This window comes from Gavia stellata, unplaced genomic scaffold (genome assembly GCF_030936135.1).
Source record: "Gavia stellata isolate bGavSte3 unplaced genomic scaffold, bGavSte3.hap2 HAP2_SCAFFOLD_44, whole genome shotgun sequence".
NCBI lineage: Eukaryota > Metazoa > Chordata > Aves > Gaviiformes > Gaviidae > Gavia > Gavia stellata.
Genome location: NW_026777121.1, coordinates 1,302,600 through 1,323,124, shown reverse-complemented (window position 1 = coordinate 1,323,124; position 20,525 = coordinate 1,302,600). Strand labels below are relative to the sequence as shown.

Here is a 20,525-nt window from a genome sequence, read left to right as displayed (position 1 = left end):
ATTTGAATAAATTTTGTATGGTAATGAATCAATAAAAAGGATTTTTTAAAGAGTTTAGATTTGTATACAGCTCTTTATTCTTACTCTTGGTGCCTATCATGCTGCTTCTTGGAACCCAGCTGGTACTATTTTCATTATCAGTGCTCACACTCCTTTGACACCAGGTATGTTTCAACCCCTTTTTTTTATTATGCTAACAAGAAGTTCAGCATTTTTTTTAAGCCAGAGTGAAACAAGAATAAAAGACACATGTAAAGAGACATAGTAGGAGATCCAGAGGTTGGGATAACACGGGTTTATTTTTATTTATCCCCCCACATGAATTATGAACAGACTTCTTGCAAACTTCATAGAAATTGGGTTATTCTAGGATTAAATGACATGAAAGCGATCGTTGAGGAACTCGTTAACCTTCCTACTGATAATTCTCCAGAAGTCTCCTAATAGGAGCCTTGAAAAGAACGAGTTCTGGTTACTTGAGTCATCTCCAGCAGTCTCTTGCACCAGACATGCATTTACAAACTTGTACTCCCTTTCTGGTCTTGGTGCTGCCACCATTCCAGATGCATGGCCATCAACTAGTAAAAGAAAAAAAAACTATCAGGGTAATAAAATCACAGTAATATGGTTGTTTGCTTGAATGTTACGCCTCTGAGCAAGTTGTATCTGTCTTGCATCTTCTACGCACACAAGGAGAAGGCTACTATTGCAGCCCTTTATGCACTTGTCCCTACTCTGACTTCTGCACCCAGCAGTACCGAAAGGAAGGTTAGAGAAGATCCTCTGTTCTTGTACATTTCCAATAAAGAGTAACGGAGGGCTAGAGGACTGTGCTCTCCCTTTGAAGCAGAGACAGCAATAAATGTCCTCTTTCTGTCCTGGCTGTCATAGCTCCCTGGCCTGTTTGCAGTTTCTCTGTTCCACAGCTGCCATAAGCACTTTTTTATTCACCCTTAGAATCTGCTACTGATTGCCACTTCTCCTGTCGTTTTCTCTCTGCTTTCTGTAGCTGCTTTGTAAACTTGGGATGTGCTGAGTTGCAGGAGGAAAAAAACCAGCCCGTTCAACTACTTAGTTCTGCTCCCCTGAGCTAGCGCAGTGTACCTCAACATTATTCAGCGTACAAATATTACTTTCAGGGAGGCTTTATTGGGGCCCGTATGCGCTGCATTCCTTGGCTGCCAGCAGATGGAAAGGAATTCTGAGAAATCGGGCAAAACTGGCCTGAATGATAGGCAGCTACATGCTCCTTTACACACAGGAGAGGAGTTTAAAAAAAAAAAAAGGGGGGGGGGGGGGGGGGGCGGTGTTCCTGCCCTTGAACCTACAGTGAGAACTTGTCCACCTACAAATGACAGACACCATCACTTTCTATTCTTTTTTGACTTATACCTGAAAGAGTCAGTTACACCACTGTCTTGATGCAGAGATGGACATTTTTGCTGTAGAAAGAAAGTACGAAAGATATGTAAGGTACTTTTTCTGGCATGAGACATTGCTACATGTTTAGAAGCACCAAATTTAGCAGTATACGCTGATTTTTTCCTGTGTGTAACACAGTTAATGCACCATGCCATTGGTGTTCCTGGAGCCAACAATTCTCAAGGTTAAGTGAACCAAGAGCAGCTATAGCAAAGTCATGGAGTGGTAGTAACTAAAGCATAAACAAATAGAATTCATCTCCCCATTTTCCTTTCCTTGCTGAGGCAAAAGCTGCCTGGATATTACTCTACAGCTGAGCAAAGATCAACAGAATGCTTTGCCTTTGTTACGTTCAGGAGCTTCTTTACCCACTTTTTTCTTTCTAAAACTTGACAGGGAGAAAGTGGCACAGCTAACAGAAAAAAACGGGTTGCTCTCAATTCTGAAGGGCGCTGAATGGTGCTGACAAACGACCAGCCAAATTCTCCTAAATTGCAGGAATAGAAGAAGGAATCCAGTTTCTTCTATCTTGGAATCAGGACTGTCCTAAGAGGAATCTTAGGATTCCCCATTTTTTTCCTGCATGCCTTCCCACTTACTTTTCCACCCAGAACTGCATGTTAGTTATCTGAGAAGAAGGTTGTCATGGAAAAATTGGGCCCTCACTTCCCTGGCTGTTTCCCTTCCCTAAGGACAGTGGTTGAGATGCTCTAAAACAACTAAGGATGTTCTCTTCTACTAACCATGAGCTAAAACTGAGGTTTGTATTTTATTTTCCTAGTAGTTTTTGTATTTTCCAACTCCTGCAAAAACCTGGAATGACTTCAAACGGTGTCTCCGAGCCTACCACCCCTCTTCAGCAGGAAGTACGGTATGCCGGCAACTTGGAAAGCATGTATTCTAAAGCTCTTCTTTGGACATTCAAGGAACTGGAGCATGTATATTGCCCGTCTATAGAAGGCCAGTACTGGAACTGGTATTGCCAGCTGCTGTCTCTTCAAGAGCAGTTTTCCCAGGTGGGTATAGAGAAGCTTTCTTCCTGCGGTCGAGAGATGGTAGGGAATCATCTGCTTCCCTTGCTACCTGCTGCACTACCAGCAGTCTGTGTGCAGCTTGATGTATTACGAATATGCTACAAAGCAATTCAGATTTGTGAGCTTCAAAAGCACTTAAAGGATGTCTTCCATGTTGTGGCCACATCCTAGGACTGAACAGGACTGTGCTGGCACAAGGGCTGCTTGATATTATGAATTCTTGGCAGCGGGACAAAGTAAGGACTCCGCCGGATCATGCTGAAACTGATCAGCACGGCCTGTTTATGTCACTAGGTATGGGACTCACAGGTTATTCCTGCCTGGGAGCTGCTCTTGGAGCTCACTGCCTCCCCTTCACGAGTGGTGTTTTGTCAGTCTCGGCCATCGGGAGATTTTTGGATATGTCTAGCAAGCTATCTGTGCTTTGCTTTTTTGAGTCAACCATAAAACAGCACTGATGTCAGCCCAGTTTTGTTTAACCAGAGCGGTAACACTTGGCTAGTCGAGATAACTGGGGGGTAGTGCAGTGCCGTGCTCCCAGAACAGAGAAGTTTAAGTCAAGGACTGCATATGAAATACCTAGAAAACTGAAAAGGAGAAGGAAGGGACTCGCTAACCTTATCAGGAAGCAGTTATAATACTGATTGTCGTTACTGACATACCAAGGACTACTTACCCCGTACTATGAAGGAGGCTGTCTAGAGCAGATCAATGCAGCTACTGATGTTAAGATGTTTTCCTCCACTTTCTTCTGGGCTAAAAATGCTGCAAAAATAATGAATTACACATCACTCAGTCCCACTGAGAGTACCTCTGGAAAGTACTTGTGTGCTTAAACAAAGATCAATCACAAAGGCAAATGTATCTTAAGCTGTAAGGACGACTCTATCATGAGGCCAGGGTGATATTAATAGTGCTCAGTCCTGCCTAGAATGATTTGTTCTTAAAGATTGATTTAAATTAAGTGCTTGTTACTTTCTGTCCCAGTTTTTCCTCTTCAAATCTCTGTTACTTTGTTCTGATTGTTATCCCTTTTTTGCCTGTGAACATTGTCAGGTCAGTGTGACATAAAGTGAGACCCAGTTTTGAAGAAAAAGGAGAGGGAGGGGAAGCGATATCACAGGTAGAAGTTGCCAAGTTTTACCTGCTGGCACACCGATAGGCCTAGCATGGAATACGCTCAGGGCGTTCATTCACTCTTCCTCCAGTTCGAGGGAGACCATCCTCTGCTATCTGGAGAATAGAATCATGATTCCAAAGGCTCCTTCTAAAGAGAGAAACTTCATGTTTGAAACACAATTACAAGAAATGGTGATTTTTACACCCCAAAGCAGGCTACCCCAAAATAAAATAAATATGTTAAAGAGGCAGTATCAATAATCTTTTTAGGTTAACTGTGTATATAAAAAAAAAGCAATAGCATTATGCTTGCCCTCTAGAACACGCTGATCAAGAAGGCAGCAGTACCTTTAACAATCTGTCTGCTCAGAGCCCTGGCTTTACCCATCCACAGCCAGACTCATGGCTTCCAAAACATTAATCAGAAAAGTTGCTACTAGCCCTATATTGGCGGGAAACAATGCCAGAAACTTTAGCCATCTAATATTAAATCCTTGGACCAACATCTTCCAGACTGACTGAACAGAAAAGCTGCTACCAGCATTGTATTTTGAGGAAATGAGCGATTAAAAAGAAAAGGGCTGTGGGCATGGCAGGCATCAATAGCTCGTCATTACGCGGAAACTTCCGAATCCAAGTGCTTTAACTGGCTTTTACTGCCGGACCTAGTTTTCACTCAAAACGGAGGTGAGTCTCCAAGGATGCGGAGAAACGAAGCGCGGAGGACGCGTGGCCTTGGCGCTCGGCAGATGCCCCGGCGCCGGTGATCTGCGCTGCAAACCCAGCCACGGCGCAGCGCCGGAGGACACCCCATGGCAGCGCCGGAGGACACCCCCTCTCCAGCTCCACGACTTCCCCTTCCCCCTCGCCACAGCTGACGCTCCCAGCACGGCGGCCCGGCGCCGCGGCCACGGGAGCAGCCGTGAGGGCTCCTACGGCCCTAGCGCCCGCCGCGCCCTCCCCCGCCCCGCTCCGGCCAGGCCTCAGCTCTGCTCTTCCCCCACGTACGGCACTCCACCGGCGAAAGGAGCGGGAGCGCCGGCCCGGCGGGCAAACCCCTCGGCGGTCGCGCAGCGGGACGGGCAGGCCCGCGCTGCCGCGCCGCTGCCGCTGCCCACCCCGCCGGGCGGCGCAGCCGCGCTCTCTCTCGCGAGGCTGCGTCCCAGAGCGCGTGCACCGGTTTGGCCGCTGCCGACCGCCGTCGCGGCGCTGCTGCGCGCGCGCGGGGGCTTGAGGCGGGGCGCGGCGGCCGCGATGGCGGAGCCCTGCTGAGGGCGTGCGGGGCCCGGCGGGGTGAGAGCCGGGGCTCGCCGTGGAGGCCCCCTCCCCCCTTCTCCCCCCCTCCCCTTCTCCCCTTCTCCCCCTCTCCCTCCCCATCCCCCTCTCCACCCTCCCCCCTCTCCCTCCCCCTCCCCCCTCTCGCTCCCCCCTCCCCCTTCTCCCTCCCCCCTCTCCCCTCTCGCTCCCCCTCCCCCCTCTTCCTCCCCCTTCCCCTCCCCCCTCCACCTCGTGGGTCTCTGTCCACCAGTTCTGCTCGTTCCTGCCATGTCTTTTTGTTCTTTTTTTTCCCCAGGATTATTCTCCAAGAGGATTTAGACCTTGCTTCAAAAGGTATGACTTTTCTTTTGGCTGTATTCGTTCTTTTGGGGGCCACGGAAATAAACTAAGCTTCTTTGTTTTGCAGCTGCTCCATTATAGCAGGTATTTTTCTGGAAGAGAGAAAAAACAACAAATCAAAACTTTTTCCTTCCCTGTATTGAGTTGATAACTTTACCTATTTGTACACACTGTTCGTGGTATAAAGTATATAATCATATTTTGATTTAAAAAGTCTGAATATTTACAACAGTATAAAGTAGTGTAAGAGATGTTGCCCCCCCCCACCCCCCCCAATATTCTTTATTGCTAGACTTTCCACAGCTTTTTATTTTGGTTCATCCTTTGTGGCCTTTTTAGAGATCCTGGGATTTTTGATCTAGAAGAATGCTAAACGCTTCTATGTCTTTGTCAGATGCATCCTCTTTGTGACATCATCATATTCCTTTTTAAGTTAAATGTTATAAAAGTTATATGAAGTTTGATTTTGAAGTGTACTTTGCAAGATTGACTGAAGGACTCACACTGGGGAAAGTGCATAGGTGTTTAACTTCTTATGTCCTTGAGTAATTCAGTTTGTACAAAATACTTTGAGGTGTTGCCAGTAGCCTGAGCTTTCTGTTCCTGAAATCTGGTTTTAAAGAAATTAAAGCCTTGTTTCTTTTGTTCTTCACTGCCAGTTAGGAAAGTGTTGTGTTTTCCCTGTAAACTCTGTGAAATGCCCCTGTGTGATTTCCTTAGTAAACTGTTGAGACATGTACAAAACCAAGTGTCCAATGCTAAATCAGACATTATTCTGATGAAGAATTACACACAGCACAGTGTGAGGCGTGTAATTAATGCATAGCTTTTTTTTTTTTACAGGCTCCTTTAGTAAATAACTTTTTTTTCCTTTCCTGAAAACTGATCTGGATCTTGAGATCTGCTGGGAGCTATAGATGCATGTATATTTACTTTCTTGTGGAAAATATAAATAGATTTTAATGATTTTCTCATGTATTATATGAGCCAGAGGATAATTAGCTATTTGATGTTAGCTAGGTGTAGTTGTTTAACACCTTGTACCTGAGGTGGTACAGGAATTTTTCTTTTGCTGTCCTAATGAATGAAGTAATTCAGATGAAAGTCCTGTGGGATCAGGAATTCTAGGAATAGTTTGATTTCTTTTCTTTTCTATGATTTCTATGACTGTGAAGACATTGAAATACTGTGCACCTGTTTTCCGCACACAAATAAAAGAGCCAGAAGAACCTCTGAAGGAGGCGTGTGAATGCTCTGTCTTTCATTCTTCTGTGATGTGAGTGGAAGCGTATCTATCGCATAACATGAACTCATTATTCCACTGTGCTGCCTGACATGGTTAAGAATACTTGTATCTTGGATATGTCACGTCAGAGGAGCTGCAGGGTTTTTGAGTTAGAAGATGGCAAGGTACAGATTATTAAAAAAAAAAAACCAAACAACCCTCTCTATGGTTTGTGGCTTTCTCCCTGCCTGTGTTTGAGATCTCGGGGGAAGAGGGCCTCAGGAAATATCTCTGGATAGTTGATTGTTTTTATGTGCTCACCTTCCCTCATCTATATGATCTATCGCAGGTATATGTAGAAATACATCGGACTTTTCTTTATGAGAACATATGCAGTAGATACTAGGCCTTGGCTTTGTATTCAAATGCTTGCTAATATCAGTCTTCTCTAATGCTTCTTGAAGATGCCTGCTGCCTGTGAACCAGTGCTTGAAGCTATTGAAGATACCGTGTCAGCAGAAGATTTGAAGCCACGTGATCGGCAGTTTGTAAGAAAGAATGTTTTTCCAAAAGTGCGAAAACGCAATTCACAAAAAAATACTCGGGCAGACGATGATCCCCCAAGTGACAGGTAAATTCTTCCATCAACCCTATCTTGTTGCTTTGCTCATATCTTGTGTGCACTGTCAGCTTCTAAAAATAAGGTGGAAGTTCTCATTATCTCATAGTGTAAAATTTGAATACAAGATAAAAATGAGTAAAATAGTGTTTATAAAATGTAGTGATAATGAACAATAAATCCTGGGCAGATTTCTTGTCCTAGACAAACTTTCTCTAGAAATCAGTTATGACTGAGATATTGATTAATGGAGTAATCAGACTGGAAAAATGGTTCCTGTTACTTCAGCTCGTATGTGTAAAACATTCCTGAAAAATTGTCTGCTTCACCTTAATTACCTAAATAGAAGCTGAGCTCTTCAAAATGCAGTCCTGGAGTAGCCTTGTGCCATCTGGAATGAGAAATAAGAATAAAATCCTGAGACTCACGAAAGGCTTGAGGCTGGAAGGGACCTCTGGAGGTCATCTTCTGCAAAGCCCCTGCTGAAGCAGGGCCACCTACAGCCAGGTGGCCAGGACCGTGCCTAGCTAGTTTTTGAATATCTCTAAAGAGGGAGATTCCACCACCTCCTTGGGCAACCTGTGCCAGCGCTCAGTCAGCCTCACAGTCAAAAAGTGTTTCGTGATGTTCAGAGGGACCCCGTGTTTCAGTTTGTGCCCATTGCCTCCTGGCCTGTCACTGGGCACCGCTGAAAAGAGCCTGTGTCTGTCCTCTTTGGACCCTCCCTTCAGGTATTTAATATCCATTGATGAGCTTCCCCTGAGCCTTTCTCTTGCAGGCTGAACAGTGCCAGCTCTCTCAGCCTCTCCTCTTAGGAGAGATGCTCCAGTCCCTTAACCATCTTCATGGCCCTTTGTTGGACTGTCTCTCTTGTGGGTGCATCCCATCAGGGCCCAGGGACTTAGGTATGTCCAGTTTGCTGAAGTATTCCCTGACCTGACCCTCTTCCACCAAGGGTACATCTTCCTTGCTTCAGTCTTTCCACCTGGCTTCTGGAACCTGGGATTTCCAAAGGCTGTGCTTGTTGTTTGTACATCCTCCTGCAAGTGACATAGTGAGACTTCTTTTGAACTTACTGTTTTATTTCAGTGGAAATCGTATGCAGTAACTATGGAACGTATCTTTTGTGTTTTTCCTTCTTGTGATTCCCCTAAGAGCAGAATCAACTTTCTGCTGCAGTGGAATTGATCAAAGTATAAATGAACTCAGTTATCGAGTCTAGTTTCTACTGCATTTCAGAGATCTGGATTTTGGTTGGTGCCACCCCCTGCTCCTCCTCCCCCCCGATTTTGGTTTCTCATTAGTGTTCAAAAGAGATTTTTATAAGCATAACAGTCCACCTTTATGTGAAGCCCCATTCTGCCAGGAGTGTGTGTACAGCCGAACCGGTGGCCTATAGATACTTGACACTAGCACTCCGTTCTCCGAAGTATTCAGGAGAATACTGTATGTTATTTAACAGGCTGTATTTTAGTGTTTTTGACCCAAGAATGCACATTGAATGTACGTTGTTTAGACAGTAGGAATGCTAAATACATTGTACATGTGCAACACGTGTTGCACATGTCTAATGATCATTAATGTGCCATCAACAATTTTTTGTTTCTAGCTAGGGGAATTAGCTTTAAAAAAAGAAGCGTGGGGGAGGAGAAAAGAGAAAAGATGTGGGCAGGGCAAAGGATGGTGTTGCAGGATGTCTGTTGTTCTTGTACTGGCATCTTTAGCTCATTGGCACAGTTATCCCGGGAGTTTCAGTGAGAGCTTCTTGCAGAATTTTTTGTTGGTTCTTAAACCATTGTGTGTGCCAGCTCCATGGTGCACATCTGCCATGCTGCTTCTGTAGCCCAGAAAGGTTGGGATATGAGCTTTCAGATGTTAGTGTGGCTGGTGGCAGGCTTAAGTTAAGAATTTATAAAGGTGCCTTGTATGGAGGGAACTCCGGTCAATGAGTGCCATAATATCAAAAGGCTGCAGTTTAGCTCTAACTGTTTGCTGGTGGCCTCATTTCAGTGCAGTCACTTGAAGATCCCTTGTTAAATGATCATTTTCAGAAAGTGAGTTGTTTGGTTTGTTTTTTTTCAATACAACTGCCGCGTACTGAATCTCTTCTTATCCTACAGCTCTTGTACATTCTCCATTCTAAAACTCTTTTCTTGCCACTTGTGGTGGCTTGACCCTGGCCAACAACTGAGCAGCCACCCAGCCACTTGCTCAGCCCTCCTCTCAGTAGGCTGAGGGAGCTAACTGGAAGAGCAAAAGCGAGAAAACTTGTGGGTTGGGGTAAAGACAGTTTAAGTGAAGGCAAGAGTAAGGATAAACTTCAAGGGATGCAAAAGCAATTGCTCACCACCTCCCACAAGCAGACTGATGCCCAATCAGTCTCAGAACAATGGTTCGTTTGGGAGGACCAAACCGCCAGTTTTTATTGCTGAGCATGATGTCATCTGGTATGGATTATCCTTTTGGTCAGTTTGGGTCAGCTATTCTGTCCATGTTCCCTCCCAGCCTCTTGTCCATCTCCAGCCTGCTTGTGGCGGGGTGGAGCACGGTGGGCAACAGCAGGTTTTGATGCTGTGCAAGCACTGTTCCACAATAGCTAAAACACGGGTGTGTTGTCAACACTGTTTTAGTCATAAATACAAAACACAGCATCATACAGGTAGCTGTGGAGAAAGTTAACTCTATCCCAGCCAGATCTATTACCCGCTCCACTAAACTCACATAATTATAATGTTTTTCCCTGCCTGTTTTGGAGTCGTTATTGTTTGTGTTGCTTATTTTATAGTTGAAGAATTACAATTAATTGAGTCTGTTCAGTGGCCCTGATGGGGAAGCGTGTTCCTCTTTTAACTTCTTCGTTAATTTTTACTTATCAGCGTTATTCCTGGTGCTCAGAAAATCTGGATTCGTACATGGGGATGTTCTCACAATAATTCAGATGGTGCATATATGGCTGGACAGCTGGCTGCATATGGATACGAAATGACAGGGAACAATATGGGACAAGTCGCATAATTCAGTTTTTTGGGGTGAATGTTCAGAGCTGTCAAGCTGTTGTTGAATGTTTTTAGTCTTAATTACACTTTTTTAAAATGCCCCTTTGATCTCTTTCTGATTTGAAGGTGAGGAGGTAAAGTGTTTTCCTGGCATTAAGGAGAATGATTACAAGATGAGTGCTTTCAGAATGGTTAGGTTTTCCTGACAGGGCAGCCATCTGATAGATGTCATGCAGTGCCTTTTGTGGGCATTTTGCTTGCTAAACTGAATTGAAAAGTTTTCGTAGGAGTGGAAGGGAAAGATATTACTTCTTGGGCAGAATCTAGCTGGTTGTCTGATTGTAGCTGGTGGAACCCAAGTGCGAGAGAGAGAGAGAGGAAGGAGAAGTGTTGTCACTTAGTGATGAGTGTGTTTGCTGCTGGAGCAGAGGTGAACTACTCCATGTGAATGATCCTTTGTTTTGGGAGGGATGATCAGTATGATGGAGGCGGGATGATCTAGGATTGTATCTTGTACATTTGAAAGGGCTGAAGATGCTGTTTTTCCTTTCCTTCCAAATACTTTAAAACACTCCCTGTCATCTTGTTCCACCTCCCCAACCCTAAAAAAACCCCCAAACTTGTGGTTGTGCTGGCCACGTTTCATCTCCTTAATGAAAAATGTGTTGAAAGAAAAGCTTGTAGAAAGCTGAAAACACAGATTGATGTTGTGTTTCAGTGGAGAATTATTGACTGAATGCTTTTGTGTAACTTAGGATTAGTCAAAATAAAAATTTAAATTTTATTAATTAATTCAAGTTTTAGTGTGTCTCCCATTTAAACTTGCATCCTGCTTGCACTGAAAGACTGCAAAGTTGTCTTTCCTGACACTTTACTAGAAGTATTTTCTTCCTGATTTCACAAAATGCTTGTTTCTCTTCTTGAATGTCTCATGATATCATGAAACAGTTACATCTCATTTTCCTGTTTCGCAGTTGATCTTTCTGTATTTGTCTAAGTAGAAACTAGATACTGAATTATTCAAGTGCTGAACTATTGGAGGGAACCCAGGTTATTCTTTAAGGAGTAGCGCAACTCTGGAGTGGGTATGCTCTTTTCACAGACAAGTGGAGTGCTGGTCCAAAAAGCCTTCTTTGTGGCAGCTGTTTTTGTAAGACTACAAATGAGTTCTCGGTTTTGCCTCGTTACGGCTTTCTTAAATTTAACTTCTTTTTATCTTAATCTCTCTAATGCATAGTGTTGCAGAAGCTACTTTGGGCTTGTCAAGATTTGGACAGCTGTCGTGTGCTTTTGGAATTTTATTGGGAGACATGGAGGAAAGATGGAGTGCAGCGAAGGAAGGAACTACCTAAAATTTTTGATACCTTCTCTTTTTAGAAAATGAAGTGTTCATAACTTGAGACTAGAAATCAGTCTACATCTAGAATCTGAAACTGAGAACTAAAAACTGACTAAAAATTGCCATAGCTGGGACAGGAATTACCTACAGAGGAATTTTGGGAACTGTATAGGAAATTGCCTGCTAGTTTCTGGTCATTATTAAATCGATGTCTTGATTTAGTTTGTGTGTGTGTATATGCCTATATTAAATCAAACAAACCAAAAAACCCCAATGCTGGGGTGGTAGGCAGAAATTATCCAGTGTGGTTTCTTTTTTGTGAAATTAGGTAACTTCTTTTTAAGCTGATACATTTAAGGACCTCTGGAAATGTCATTTTTGTTCAACAGAACAAAAATACTGGCTACAAATTCTGGCTCAAGTAACTTTTTACAAATCCATCTCTTGAATGTTCTCCTTTATAGGCTGATAATGAAGCTGGAGCTGAGTGCAAGTATTGCAAGTATGATAGCTGTATGTGAGACTAGGAGGTGGTGAAGAGGGCAACCGCCTTTCTGCTCAAGATAGTGATGCTTCTGGCCACAAGTGCGTATGAAAGTGCTCTATTCCTGCTTGGATTGCTGATAATGTCTCTCAGGGTTTCACACGGGGACTGATCTATGTAATGGACTTGGAAGACAGGATGTCTTCCAGCCTTCAGCAAGTTTGTGGACTATGCCAACCTGGGGGAAGTGGTTGATAGTCTAGAAACCAGTGCTGTGGTTCAGAGGGACCTTAAAAGACTAGAAAAAGGGCTAGCGGAAACCATATGATACTTAGCAAAGGCAAATGCAAAATCCTAGGGTTGGCATAACCCCAGCTAGTGGTAAAGGTGGGGGTGGGCAGCCTGACTAGAGAGCAGCTTTGCAGAAAAAGATTTTGGGATTCAGGTGGACAAGAATTGAACATGAGTCAGCAATGTATTCTTGTAGCAAAAAAAGGCAAACTGCATCCTGGGCTGTGCTAGCAAGAGTGTAGCCAGCAGGTCTGGGAGAGTGATCCTTCAGGTCTCGTGGTACTTGTGAGACAGCGTTTGGAGTGCTGTGTCCAGTGAGCCAGCTTGCGCCCGGTTTTGGGCTCCCCAAAACGAGAGAGGTTGATGTAGTGGAGCGAGTCCAACGGAGGGCCACCAAGATGGTTTGGGAGCACACGATGTATGAGGAGAGACTGGGAAGACTGGGTTTCTTCAGCCTTAAGAAGAGAAAGCTCATGGAAGATCCTAGTTGCAGATAGGAATAGCCAGTAGGAAGGTACAGAGAAAATGGAGTCAATCGCCTGTCAAAGGTGTGCAGTGAAACAAAAGACAGCAGAGTCTTGCTCTTGACAAAGTGGCAGTTAAGATTTTTAGCATCCAGTGCGTAACTTATTGCTCATGCTGTCCACCTTTCTATAGAGGAGATGCCAATATAGAAAGTTTTCCAACATTTCTCGAGTATCTCTCGTCAGTCCCTTTTTAAGAAAGCTTGTTATTTTTTTTACAGTGAGTCATCTGGGAAGTCCAGCTAGAATGTCAAGAAGGGATTTAATCTTTTTTGTACTCTACAGTGAAGTAGTTACTCAGTAATAGTAAGTATTGCTTACATAATCCAAATTTCAAACATGTCTTGAAATTAACATTGTTTGCAATATGCAAAAAATAACAAAAAAAGTTTTGCAAGAGCTGTTTTCTAAATCGATGCCTCTCTCTGTTGCTAGAATTTGTTAGTTTAATGTCAAACTGTTCTAAACTTGAGGAAAAGATAGAAATATTCACTAAGGTGAAAGATTGCCTGTTGTCACAGCATCTTGGACAGCTATTACCTAAATAAGTGTTTTGATTAGCCTGTTTCCTGTACGTTCCTAAGCTTTAGAGTCAACAACACTTATTGAAGAGATGCTGGAATGAAGTTCTGGGTCTAGTAAATTAAATGTGACCTTTACTTGCAGTTACTGCTTCATTATAAGGGAAATGGTCAAGCACTGTTTCTAGTGTCTTCTATCTAATTGCAAGATTGAAGAAAAAAAGAGGGTAGAAAAGACGCATCGGATAGACTTTTATTGCTAACTAGGAGTTGTAACAATGCAACCTGCCTTGTAAGTTGGCTTAGCTGAAACTGGGCATAGGTATAATGATGTCTTCTAATGATAGAAATAAGTTTTTATGACTTGTTGCAAAAATCTTATTCTAATATTATTCCTTATCCCTGTTCATTGGGCGGATTTTCTACCCTGTTCTTGATTTGAACTCTGTTCAAGAGATGCGGAAGTCTTTTTTCTTTTCTTTTTTTCCTTGCCTTTCTTTCACCTGTTTCAAAAATGTTCTTTCTGTACAAGAACCCTTTGTTGCTTTCAAGAGTGGCTCTATCCAAAGGTGAAAACTGAGGGCTGTGCTACAGTTTTTCACAGCAAAGCCTACCTCTGTCTGGGGGGAGAGCGCAGCGTGAATCTGCAATATACAGATGTTTGTTTGGGAAGGGAATTCAGTATGTGTGCCACTTAACAGTGCTTTCTCTCCAAAAAATGGAACCGAACGTGTATAGTCAGACATAGAAGGCATTGACTTGTGAAGCGGGTAGTCATATCAGCATTTGTTGGCATCTATAGGTTTCTGGTTCTGTGGAGTGGATGGGTTTTGGCCCAAGCTTCTTGAATGTATTTTGATGGATGAAGCAGTTAAATATGCTTGGTTTTTTGTGATAACTGTTACAAATCTGTAATATAAAAACTCATCTACACAGTGTATGTAGGTGAGCAGGCACTTCTTTATTGCAGCACTGGACGCACAGGGGATCACTCCACCTAGTGTGCGTGTTTAGTTTCTCTGCTACAGAAGTTGTATACAATCAAAGTATACATATCCATCATATTTCCAAGAAACAATTAAATATTCATACAATTTCCGAGAACTCATTAGTATGTGTAAATGCTCGTGACGCATGCGCCTTCAGGTACACAGGTGGTTGTCTAAGGTGCTCTGGTGGTCGTCCATAGTCTTCCTCACTGCTTCAGTGAATGTCCATGAAGGAAGTAGCAGTACAAGGGGAAGGAAGGCTTTTTAAAAACCACGTACTGTAGTGTGCTATTGAGAGGCATAAAAGAGCGGGAAGTTCCCAATATCCGCTGATCCTACTTTCTAGAGCACTAATCAAACATTTTCTGTGTATGTGGTTGAGATGTTTATCAACCTTCCTGGCATATTGTAAGAATTAACTGAATAACTTTTTTTTTAATTATTTTTCTGCTAACATTATGCTCAGTGGTAGCTGAGACATGCATGTAAGAATAATTAAGTAACTCTTCTTGACATGAATGTGGTTTTCCTCTTCATTCTCTTTTTATTTTCAGTGGAATCTGGCTGAAAATCTATTCCGGTTGTTTTCAGCCAAAAAGGACAATTTGGAAAATGAAGTCTGAGCCACCAGAAACTGTTTCCTTGGGCTGCGCTGCTCTACGTGATAGAAAGCCTGGGTACTGGAAGAAAGAATACCTCTTCAAACAAATAGCTGCTGTCAAAATGAGAGTAAGGCGACTTGTTAAACCTGTAGATCCTTCTACAGGTCTTCCATGTAAAAACAAAGAAGCTATGAAGTAAGCAATGCCTTGTCACAGAAGATGTTGACTTGAGAACAATGTACAGACTATTAATGACTTGGAAAATGCTGGGGGGATAGGGAAGTAGAGCTATAAACTATGTATCATAATGGGAAGATACGATGATAGCCTATAAATGACCTAGCCTGAGAAACACAAGTAGCAGTTAGTAGAAATTTTAAATTTCTGTTGGAAGCATAGTTTAAGTTTTGTCACTTTGAGAATCTATTTTTTTAAACACCCCTCTCCCTTCTCGATTCCTAAATAACAGAGCCTCTGGCTTGAGGTGGAGAATTGTTCTAAAGGACAAAAATGGAAAGGAACACGTAATGGAGAAGGCAAACCTGTCGATTAAGGACACATCTGTTACTATACTTTGGTATAGTACAAATTGGCCATGCTTAGACATCCTGTCAAGCCTGAAACTGTTTGGAGTTATGCCATTGCTTCCTGAGCAAAGCAGAGCTCCCAGCAAGAATGGGTGAGTGTTAATAGAGGATTTTTGAGGGGGTTTTGGTGTAACTGGGTGATAATGTGTCTGTAGGAGCTATCTGGCCTTGGTTTGACTTAACAAGTTAACTCTTTCTTAGAAAGCCTCTCTGTAATATTTCTTCCAAAGCCTGTGTCCTTCTCTTCATTGCTCGGGCTTTTTAGCAAGAGATAGGTATAATCCAGCAAGCTCTGACATGAATTCATAGGTTAATGTAGCTACTGACATGCAAGATACAGACTGATAGGTCCTGCCTTGGCAAGCTGAATCTAAGGCATAGCTCGAAATGAGCATGAAACAAACATGTAAATCTAGGAGAATTTAATGTGAGACATTGAGAGTGGAACTGTTGATGGCTACAATGGGGTGATCTCTGTTACTAAGGTTTATTTTTTTCTGTTGGATAGGTGTGTATGTGAATGGAGGGAACTTGGTGTTTGGCTGCGTGTACAATGTAAGTATATGCATATAAAAACAATAGCCCACAGCACAATGTGGGATAGCTGTTGTTTTGTAACTTAAGTGTGTACTATATTCTTCTGGCATTATATTCTGAGCAAAGATGTTTAAATTAAAAGTGTGTATTTGAGGTATGTACGTATTTGGTTGCTGTCAAGGACTTTTCCACATGTCTCTGTCTTACGTGTCATTTTACTATATACAGTATCGGCTACATGCTGCTTACACAAACCCCCTAGCAGTAGAGCTCTGAAAAGAGAGAATTGTTGTTCACCTTTGTGAAATGTTGTTCACCTTTGTGAATTTCAGTTGTTAGGTGTTGAGATCCTGCTCGTATGCTGTAGTTGTTTAAAAGTGATTTTATGGCTGTGCATGCTGAATGCTTTCCAAACTGTTTCCATCATGTGCTGTTGGTCAGACTTCAGAGTGAAAAATGAAATTGGGCTGAACTTTTACATAAATAAGGAGACATAGTCTTGTTGCTACATTCTGTCTCTTCTTTTCAAAGACCTCGTCGACGTTCCTTAATTGCTGAATACCATCTTGCTAACCTGACTGAAAGTAGTGTAGCCGTTGGTGCTGATGAGCTTGGCCAGCTCTTCAGTCTGAATCCAGGACTCGTCGTAGGACTTTGGGAGGTAAGATAACATTTTGTTTCAATACTTTATTATGACTTGAAGAAACAGATTCTTTTGCCTTGTAGTTTGGGATTTTGAGAGTTTTTTAGGGTTTGGGGTTTGGTTTTTTTCATCTTCCTTTTTTTCTCTGAGTTTTGAAAGATCTTGTCTAAACTAACAACAAGGAAATACAGGTAGGGACAGCTAGTTGATAATTTATTGTATTCTAAAGAGCTGTCACAGGAGTATCTGTACTTTTAAAAAAGAAAAATCCACCTCTAATTCAAAGAACCATTATGTGTCATAGTGTATTAGATACTGTACTCGTCTTACTTCTGTGTTCAACTGTATTTATTTTGCAGTCTTCACATGCCAGAGTTTGACATCCTAAAGATATTTTAAATTGAATGGTTTGAGGAGAGACGTGTTTCTTCCCCTGACTCATGCCTTGCCCTGTCCCCATCACTCAAAGTGATGAATTCCCACAAGGCAACTTTGCTAGTGGTTTCCCTTAATCTACATCACCGGGTAGTCGTATCCTGCTCCCGCAGTAGGAATGCTGTAAATTGAGCCCTTTTGGGGATACTCAATTCTTGGTATTCAGTGTCTAAGTTAAGGGGTTAGTCTCTGCAGGCTGTGTGTAGAGATGAATGTCTTCAGAGAGCAATGCAGAACATGTGAAGTAGACTTCTACTCTAAAGGAATCTGCGTCATTGCACTGGATACCCAGAGCCCTAGGTGTCTGCCTGAAGTCGCATACGGTTGGATGCTATGGAAGCCTGCCTCGGGTGCTCTGCTCTTGGACTGAATTCGGAGGTGGCAGCTCTTTCTTCCTCCCCCAGCCACGTTACTGACATAGACTTGTATTATTTGGCCCTGGCAAGGAACTACCCTCAGGGAACCTGTGAACAGTTGCTGTGAGCTGTGTCTCGTTTCCATCGGGAAACTCTTGCTACCTCAAATGTGCACAATCAGCAGAGGAGTTGTTTAAAACCACAGAAGGGATATTTGTTTCACTCTTCCTTAAAGGTGTCCATTTCCTAGAAAACTGGAGCCTGGCTGACCTGCGTGAGCCTATTATGGGTTGCCTCAATCTCTGAAAAGCTCTGATCAGTGAAGAGCCGTTTCTTTCGTATCTTCAAAAGTTTAGTAGAATGGTGTCCCTGCGTTGGTGTCCCTATGGTCATGCTAGCGTGTTACCCCTTCCCATGCTTGGAAAGAGAACTCTTTCAGCATCTGGAAATGGTTCCGCCATCATGAAGTTCCACAAAGTTGTTAAGCACTGAGTGCCTCACTCCAGTATATTTTTCCTGCTTACTTTTCTGAACAGCTGTTCTTATTCTCTCTGTGGGCAGAGTAACATTAGACAGTTAACTGTAGACGGGTGTAATAATGTTAAAAATTTTTGAATGTCCTTCTGAGGTAGAGCAGTCTCAGACTTCATTAGTCTGCTACCAGCTTTCCTTTTAGGTGTCATTTCTTTGATTCTCTTGATGTACAGTAGTTAAATACAGGTTGTCTAAATCACTTGAGAACAGTCTCACCGTAGCGAACCACTGGTAACGTTTCAACAGCAGTTACGGTATATTGCCTGTAATTGCAGTAGTACCTCTTTCCATGCATGTACATCCCTGGAAATGTGTTCAGTTCACCACAAAGCTGAAAAAGAGCTCAAATACAGCTGATGACTGTATTTTTGCACACGTGTAACAAACAGACTGTGGGAAAAACCTGTAACTGTGGTTTCTAAAGACTTTGTTGGAAGATCTTGGCTTCAGCGTGTTCACCACTTTCCTGAGCTTTCTAGAAAGAAATCTGGCCTGTGTTGAGTTAAAACATTTTAGTATAAGATGGGCAGATGACTGGAGCCATGTGAATTTGGCACTTCTTTGGGCAGTCAAGCTTTTCAGTTGGGTGCCAAATGTTCTCCGCTTCAAATAAAGCGGACATTGCTGCAAGCTGGCATTGGGCTGCTTTTGGCTGCAGGATAATCTTTTGCCAATTGTGTGTCAGAAGTTTCTCTCAAAAATTGTACATACTGGAAATCGAAACCTTCACGATGGGCAGCTGTTCTGCATTCAGAGAATATCAGCTTCTGCTGGCCGGTGGCTTACTGTTTGCCAAAGCTGTTTCATACAGAAAGAATCCAGTTGGTGTTTTTTACAGGGTCTGATGATTTCTGTGACCGTAACCTTCCCCAAGCACAAACACTCGGTATGCTGTGGGGGTATCCTGTGAATGGCTCTTGAAGCAGGTCTCAGGAGCTACTAGCCTTTTCTTTGAAGCCCTTACACAGCTCTCTTCTGCCTTCTCTTCCTGACCTTAAACAACAAGTCCATTCACCCTGTGATTAATCCTTCTTCAGAGACCATGGTTTCCAAAAGCCTCATCCTTCTTAGTCGTATTCTCCAGGTGCCTCTGATAGGCATGTATCTCTTTGGAACGGTGATCCTCAGAAACGGACACTGTGTCAGCAGAGACCCCAGCCCAGGCATGACTCTGGGAGCAGTATTCCATCAGCCCTCAGTGATTTGATCGAGACTAACCTCCGTTAGCCTGCTTATGGAACACCAGGTGCGAGGGTGTGGAGGCTTTCTGGAGTCCACATCCAGGTACCTGCCCTTGACAAGCTGTTCCGCTGTCAGAGAAGGAAACTGATTTGTTGCTCTTTTTGCACAGCCCCCTCTTTGTTGTCATTTTTTGTTGTGGTTGCCTGAATACACCCAAACTATTGGATCATTTCTTTTTTCAAGTATTTTTTTTGGGTGGGAATGGAAATTTAACTCACGAGTTGAAATAACATGATTTCATTTTCCAATGAAATTAATGACTTTTCAATTTGTTTTCATTTTTCTTTGCTCCTCCTCCCGCTTCTTATCAATTCTTCACCATCCTGCCATGACAAACCGTGTTGCTCTGGGGACACGGTTGAACCCTGCGGGGCCAGTGGGGCTGGTGCACATTCTTGGACCACAGACGCACTTTCCTTTTCAGAAACCGGACGGAGTGCGTTCAGCACGAGCGTTTGTTTTCATGATTCCTGCAGCTTTTATTGTGCCTCTTCTCGTCTGTGTTTAGTGAGGGCCAGTTATCAAAGTGGGGTCCCTCTCCCTTTGTGGTGGTCAGGCAAGAAACAAATGCCTGACGTCAGAGACAGTCATTCATAAGTCAGATGAGCTCAGAGTTGAGTGCCCAGCCTCCCTGCTGTCTTCATAAGGCACCTCCAGCAGTCAGGAGGAGGGGAGAGAGGCGGGTGGTGCAGTTCGTGTCTTCCTGCTGCGATGCTGATGCCCTAAACCCCTCCGCCACGGAGCCAGACGTGCATCTCTCTCTCTCAGGAGGCTGCAAGTTTGAACCAGCCCCACCCAGCTCTTCCAGGTCCAATAGGTTCCATTTTAGCAAGATGCAGCCCAAGTTATGGTTGCGCCCTCAAAAGAAGAGAATACCCATGATTTCCACTTTGTTGTTCAGGCTTTCCCAGTTTGGCAGAAGCCCTTCTGGTCACCCTTCCCTGCCAACCCGTGCCTGGAGTAACTACTGGACAAACTGCCATGAAGTCACCCTGTTAAATTGGGCCCTGAGGAAAGGCCTTGCTCTTTGCGGCAACCCCTCGGACAGCCGGGGTTTGCTCCCGGGTTTTCCTCAGGGCTGTTCTATGCTCGGCGCTGCCAAAGGGCACATCTGCACTGGGAAAGATCAAAACCTGGGAAATACCAGAATGTGAGAGCTTTCCAGAGCTGTTTCTGGAAGAACTGAATTATGCACGTTATGCACGAAGCTGAAGCAAACCCATCAGTGGGAATTTCGAGGAGTATTTTCCCTGTGTCAGTGCTCAAGGACTCAGAGTAGTTGCTGAAACAGTGAAATGCTGAACTTTGCTGTTGTGCTTGTAATGGGCGGACCTCAAAGTGCTCGACAAAGACCATCATTTATATCCGTGGGGTGTTTTAGAGATGAGCAGATGGCTTCTGGAGATGTA

The 20,525-nt window shown here is 43.4% G+C and overlaps 1 protein-coding gene and 1 long non-coding RNA gene across 9 annotated transcripts in view; one reads left to right on the top strand and one right to left on the bottom strand.

Annotated features, from left to right (window-relative positions):
• Positions 1-280: 280 nt before the first annotated feature.
• On the bottom strand, positions 281-4,653 carry LOC132321740 (uncharacterized). The gene is made up of 4 exons (XR_009484865.1): positions 4,584-4,653; positions 3,601-3,723; positions 3,133-3,221; positions 281-578 (listed from the first exon to the last, which is right to left on the bottom strand). It is a non-coding gene; the product is annotated as an uncharacterized LOC132321740 (long non-coding RNA).
• Positions 4,654-4,830: 177 nt separating this feature from the next.
• Positions 4,831-20,525, top strand: part of LOC132321766 (F-box only protein 15-like) — a 36,100-nt gene continuing 20,405 nt past the window's right edge. For 2 of the 8 annotated variants that reach the window (XM_059835204.1, XM_059835206.1), the window contains exons 1-6: positions 4,831-4,868; positions 5,149-5,186; positions 6,882-7,048; positions 14,735-14,977; positions 15,252-15,461; positions 16,438-16,567. In XM_059835204.1, the coding sequence (XP_059691187.1) occupies positions 6,882-7,048; positions 14,735-14,977; positions 15,252-15,461; positions 16,438-16,567 (750 nt within the window). In that variant the 5' untranslated portion in view covers positions 4,831-4,868; positions 5,149-5,186. The other 6 variants (XR_009484881.1, XR_009484880.1, XR_009484883.1 and 3 more) reach the window with 6 other exon arrangements.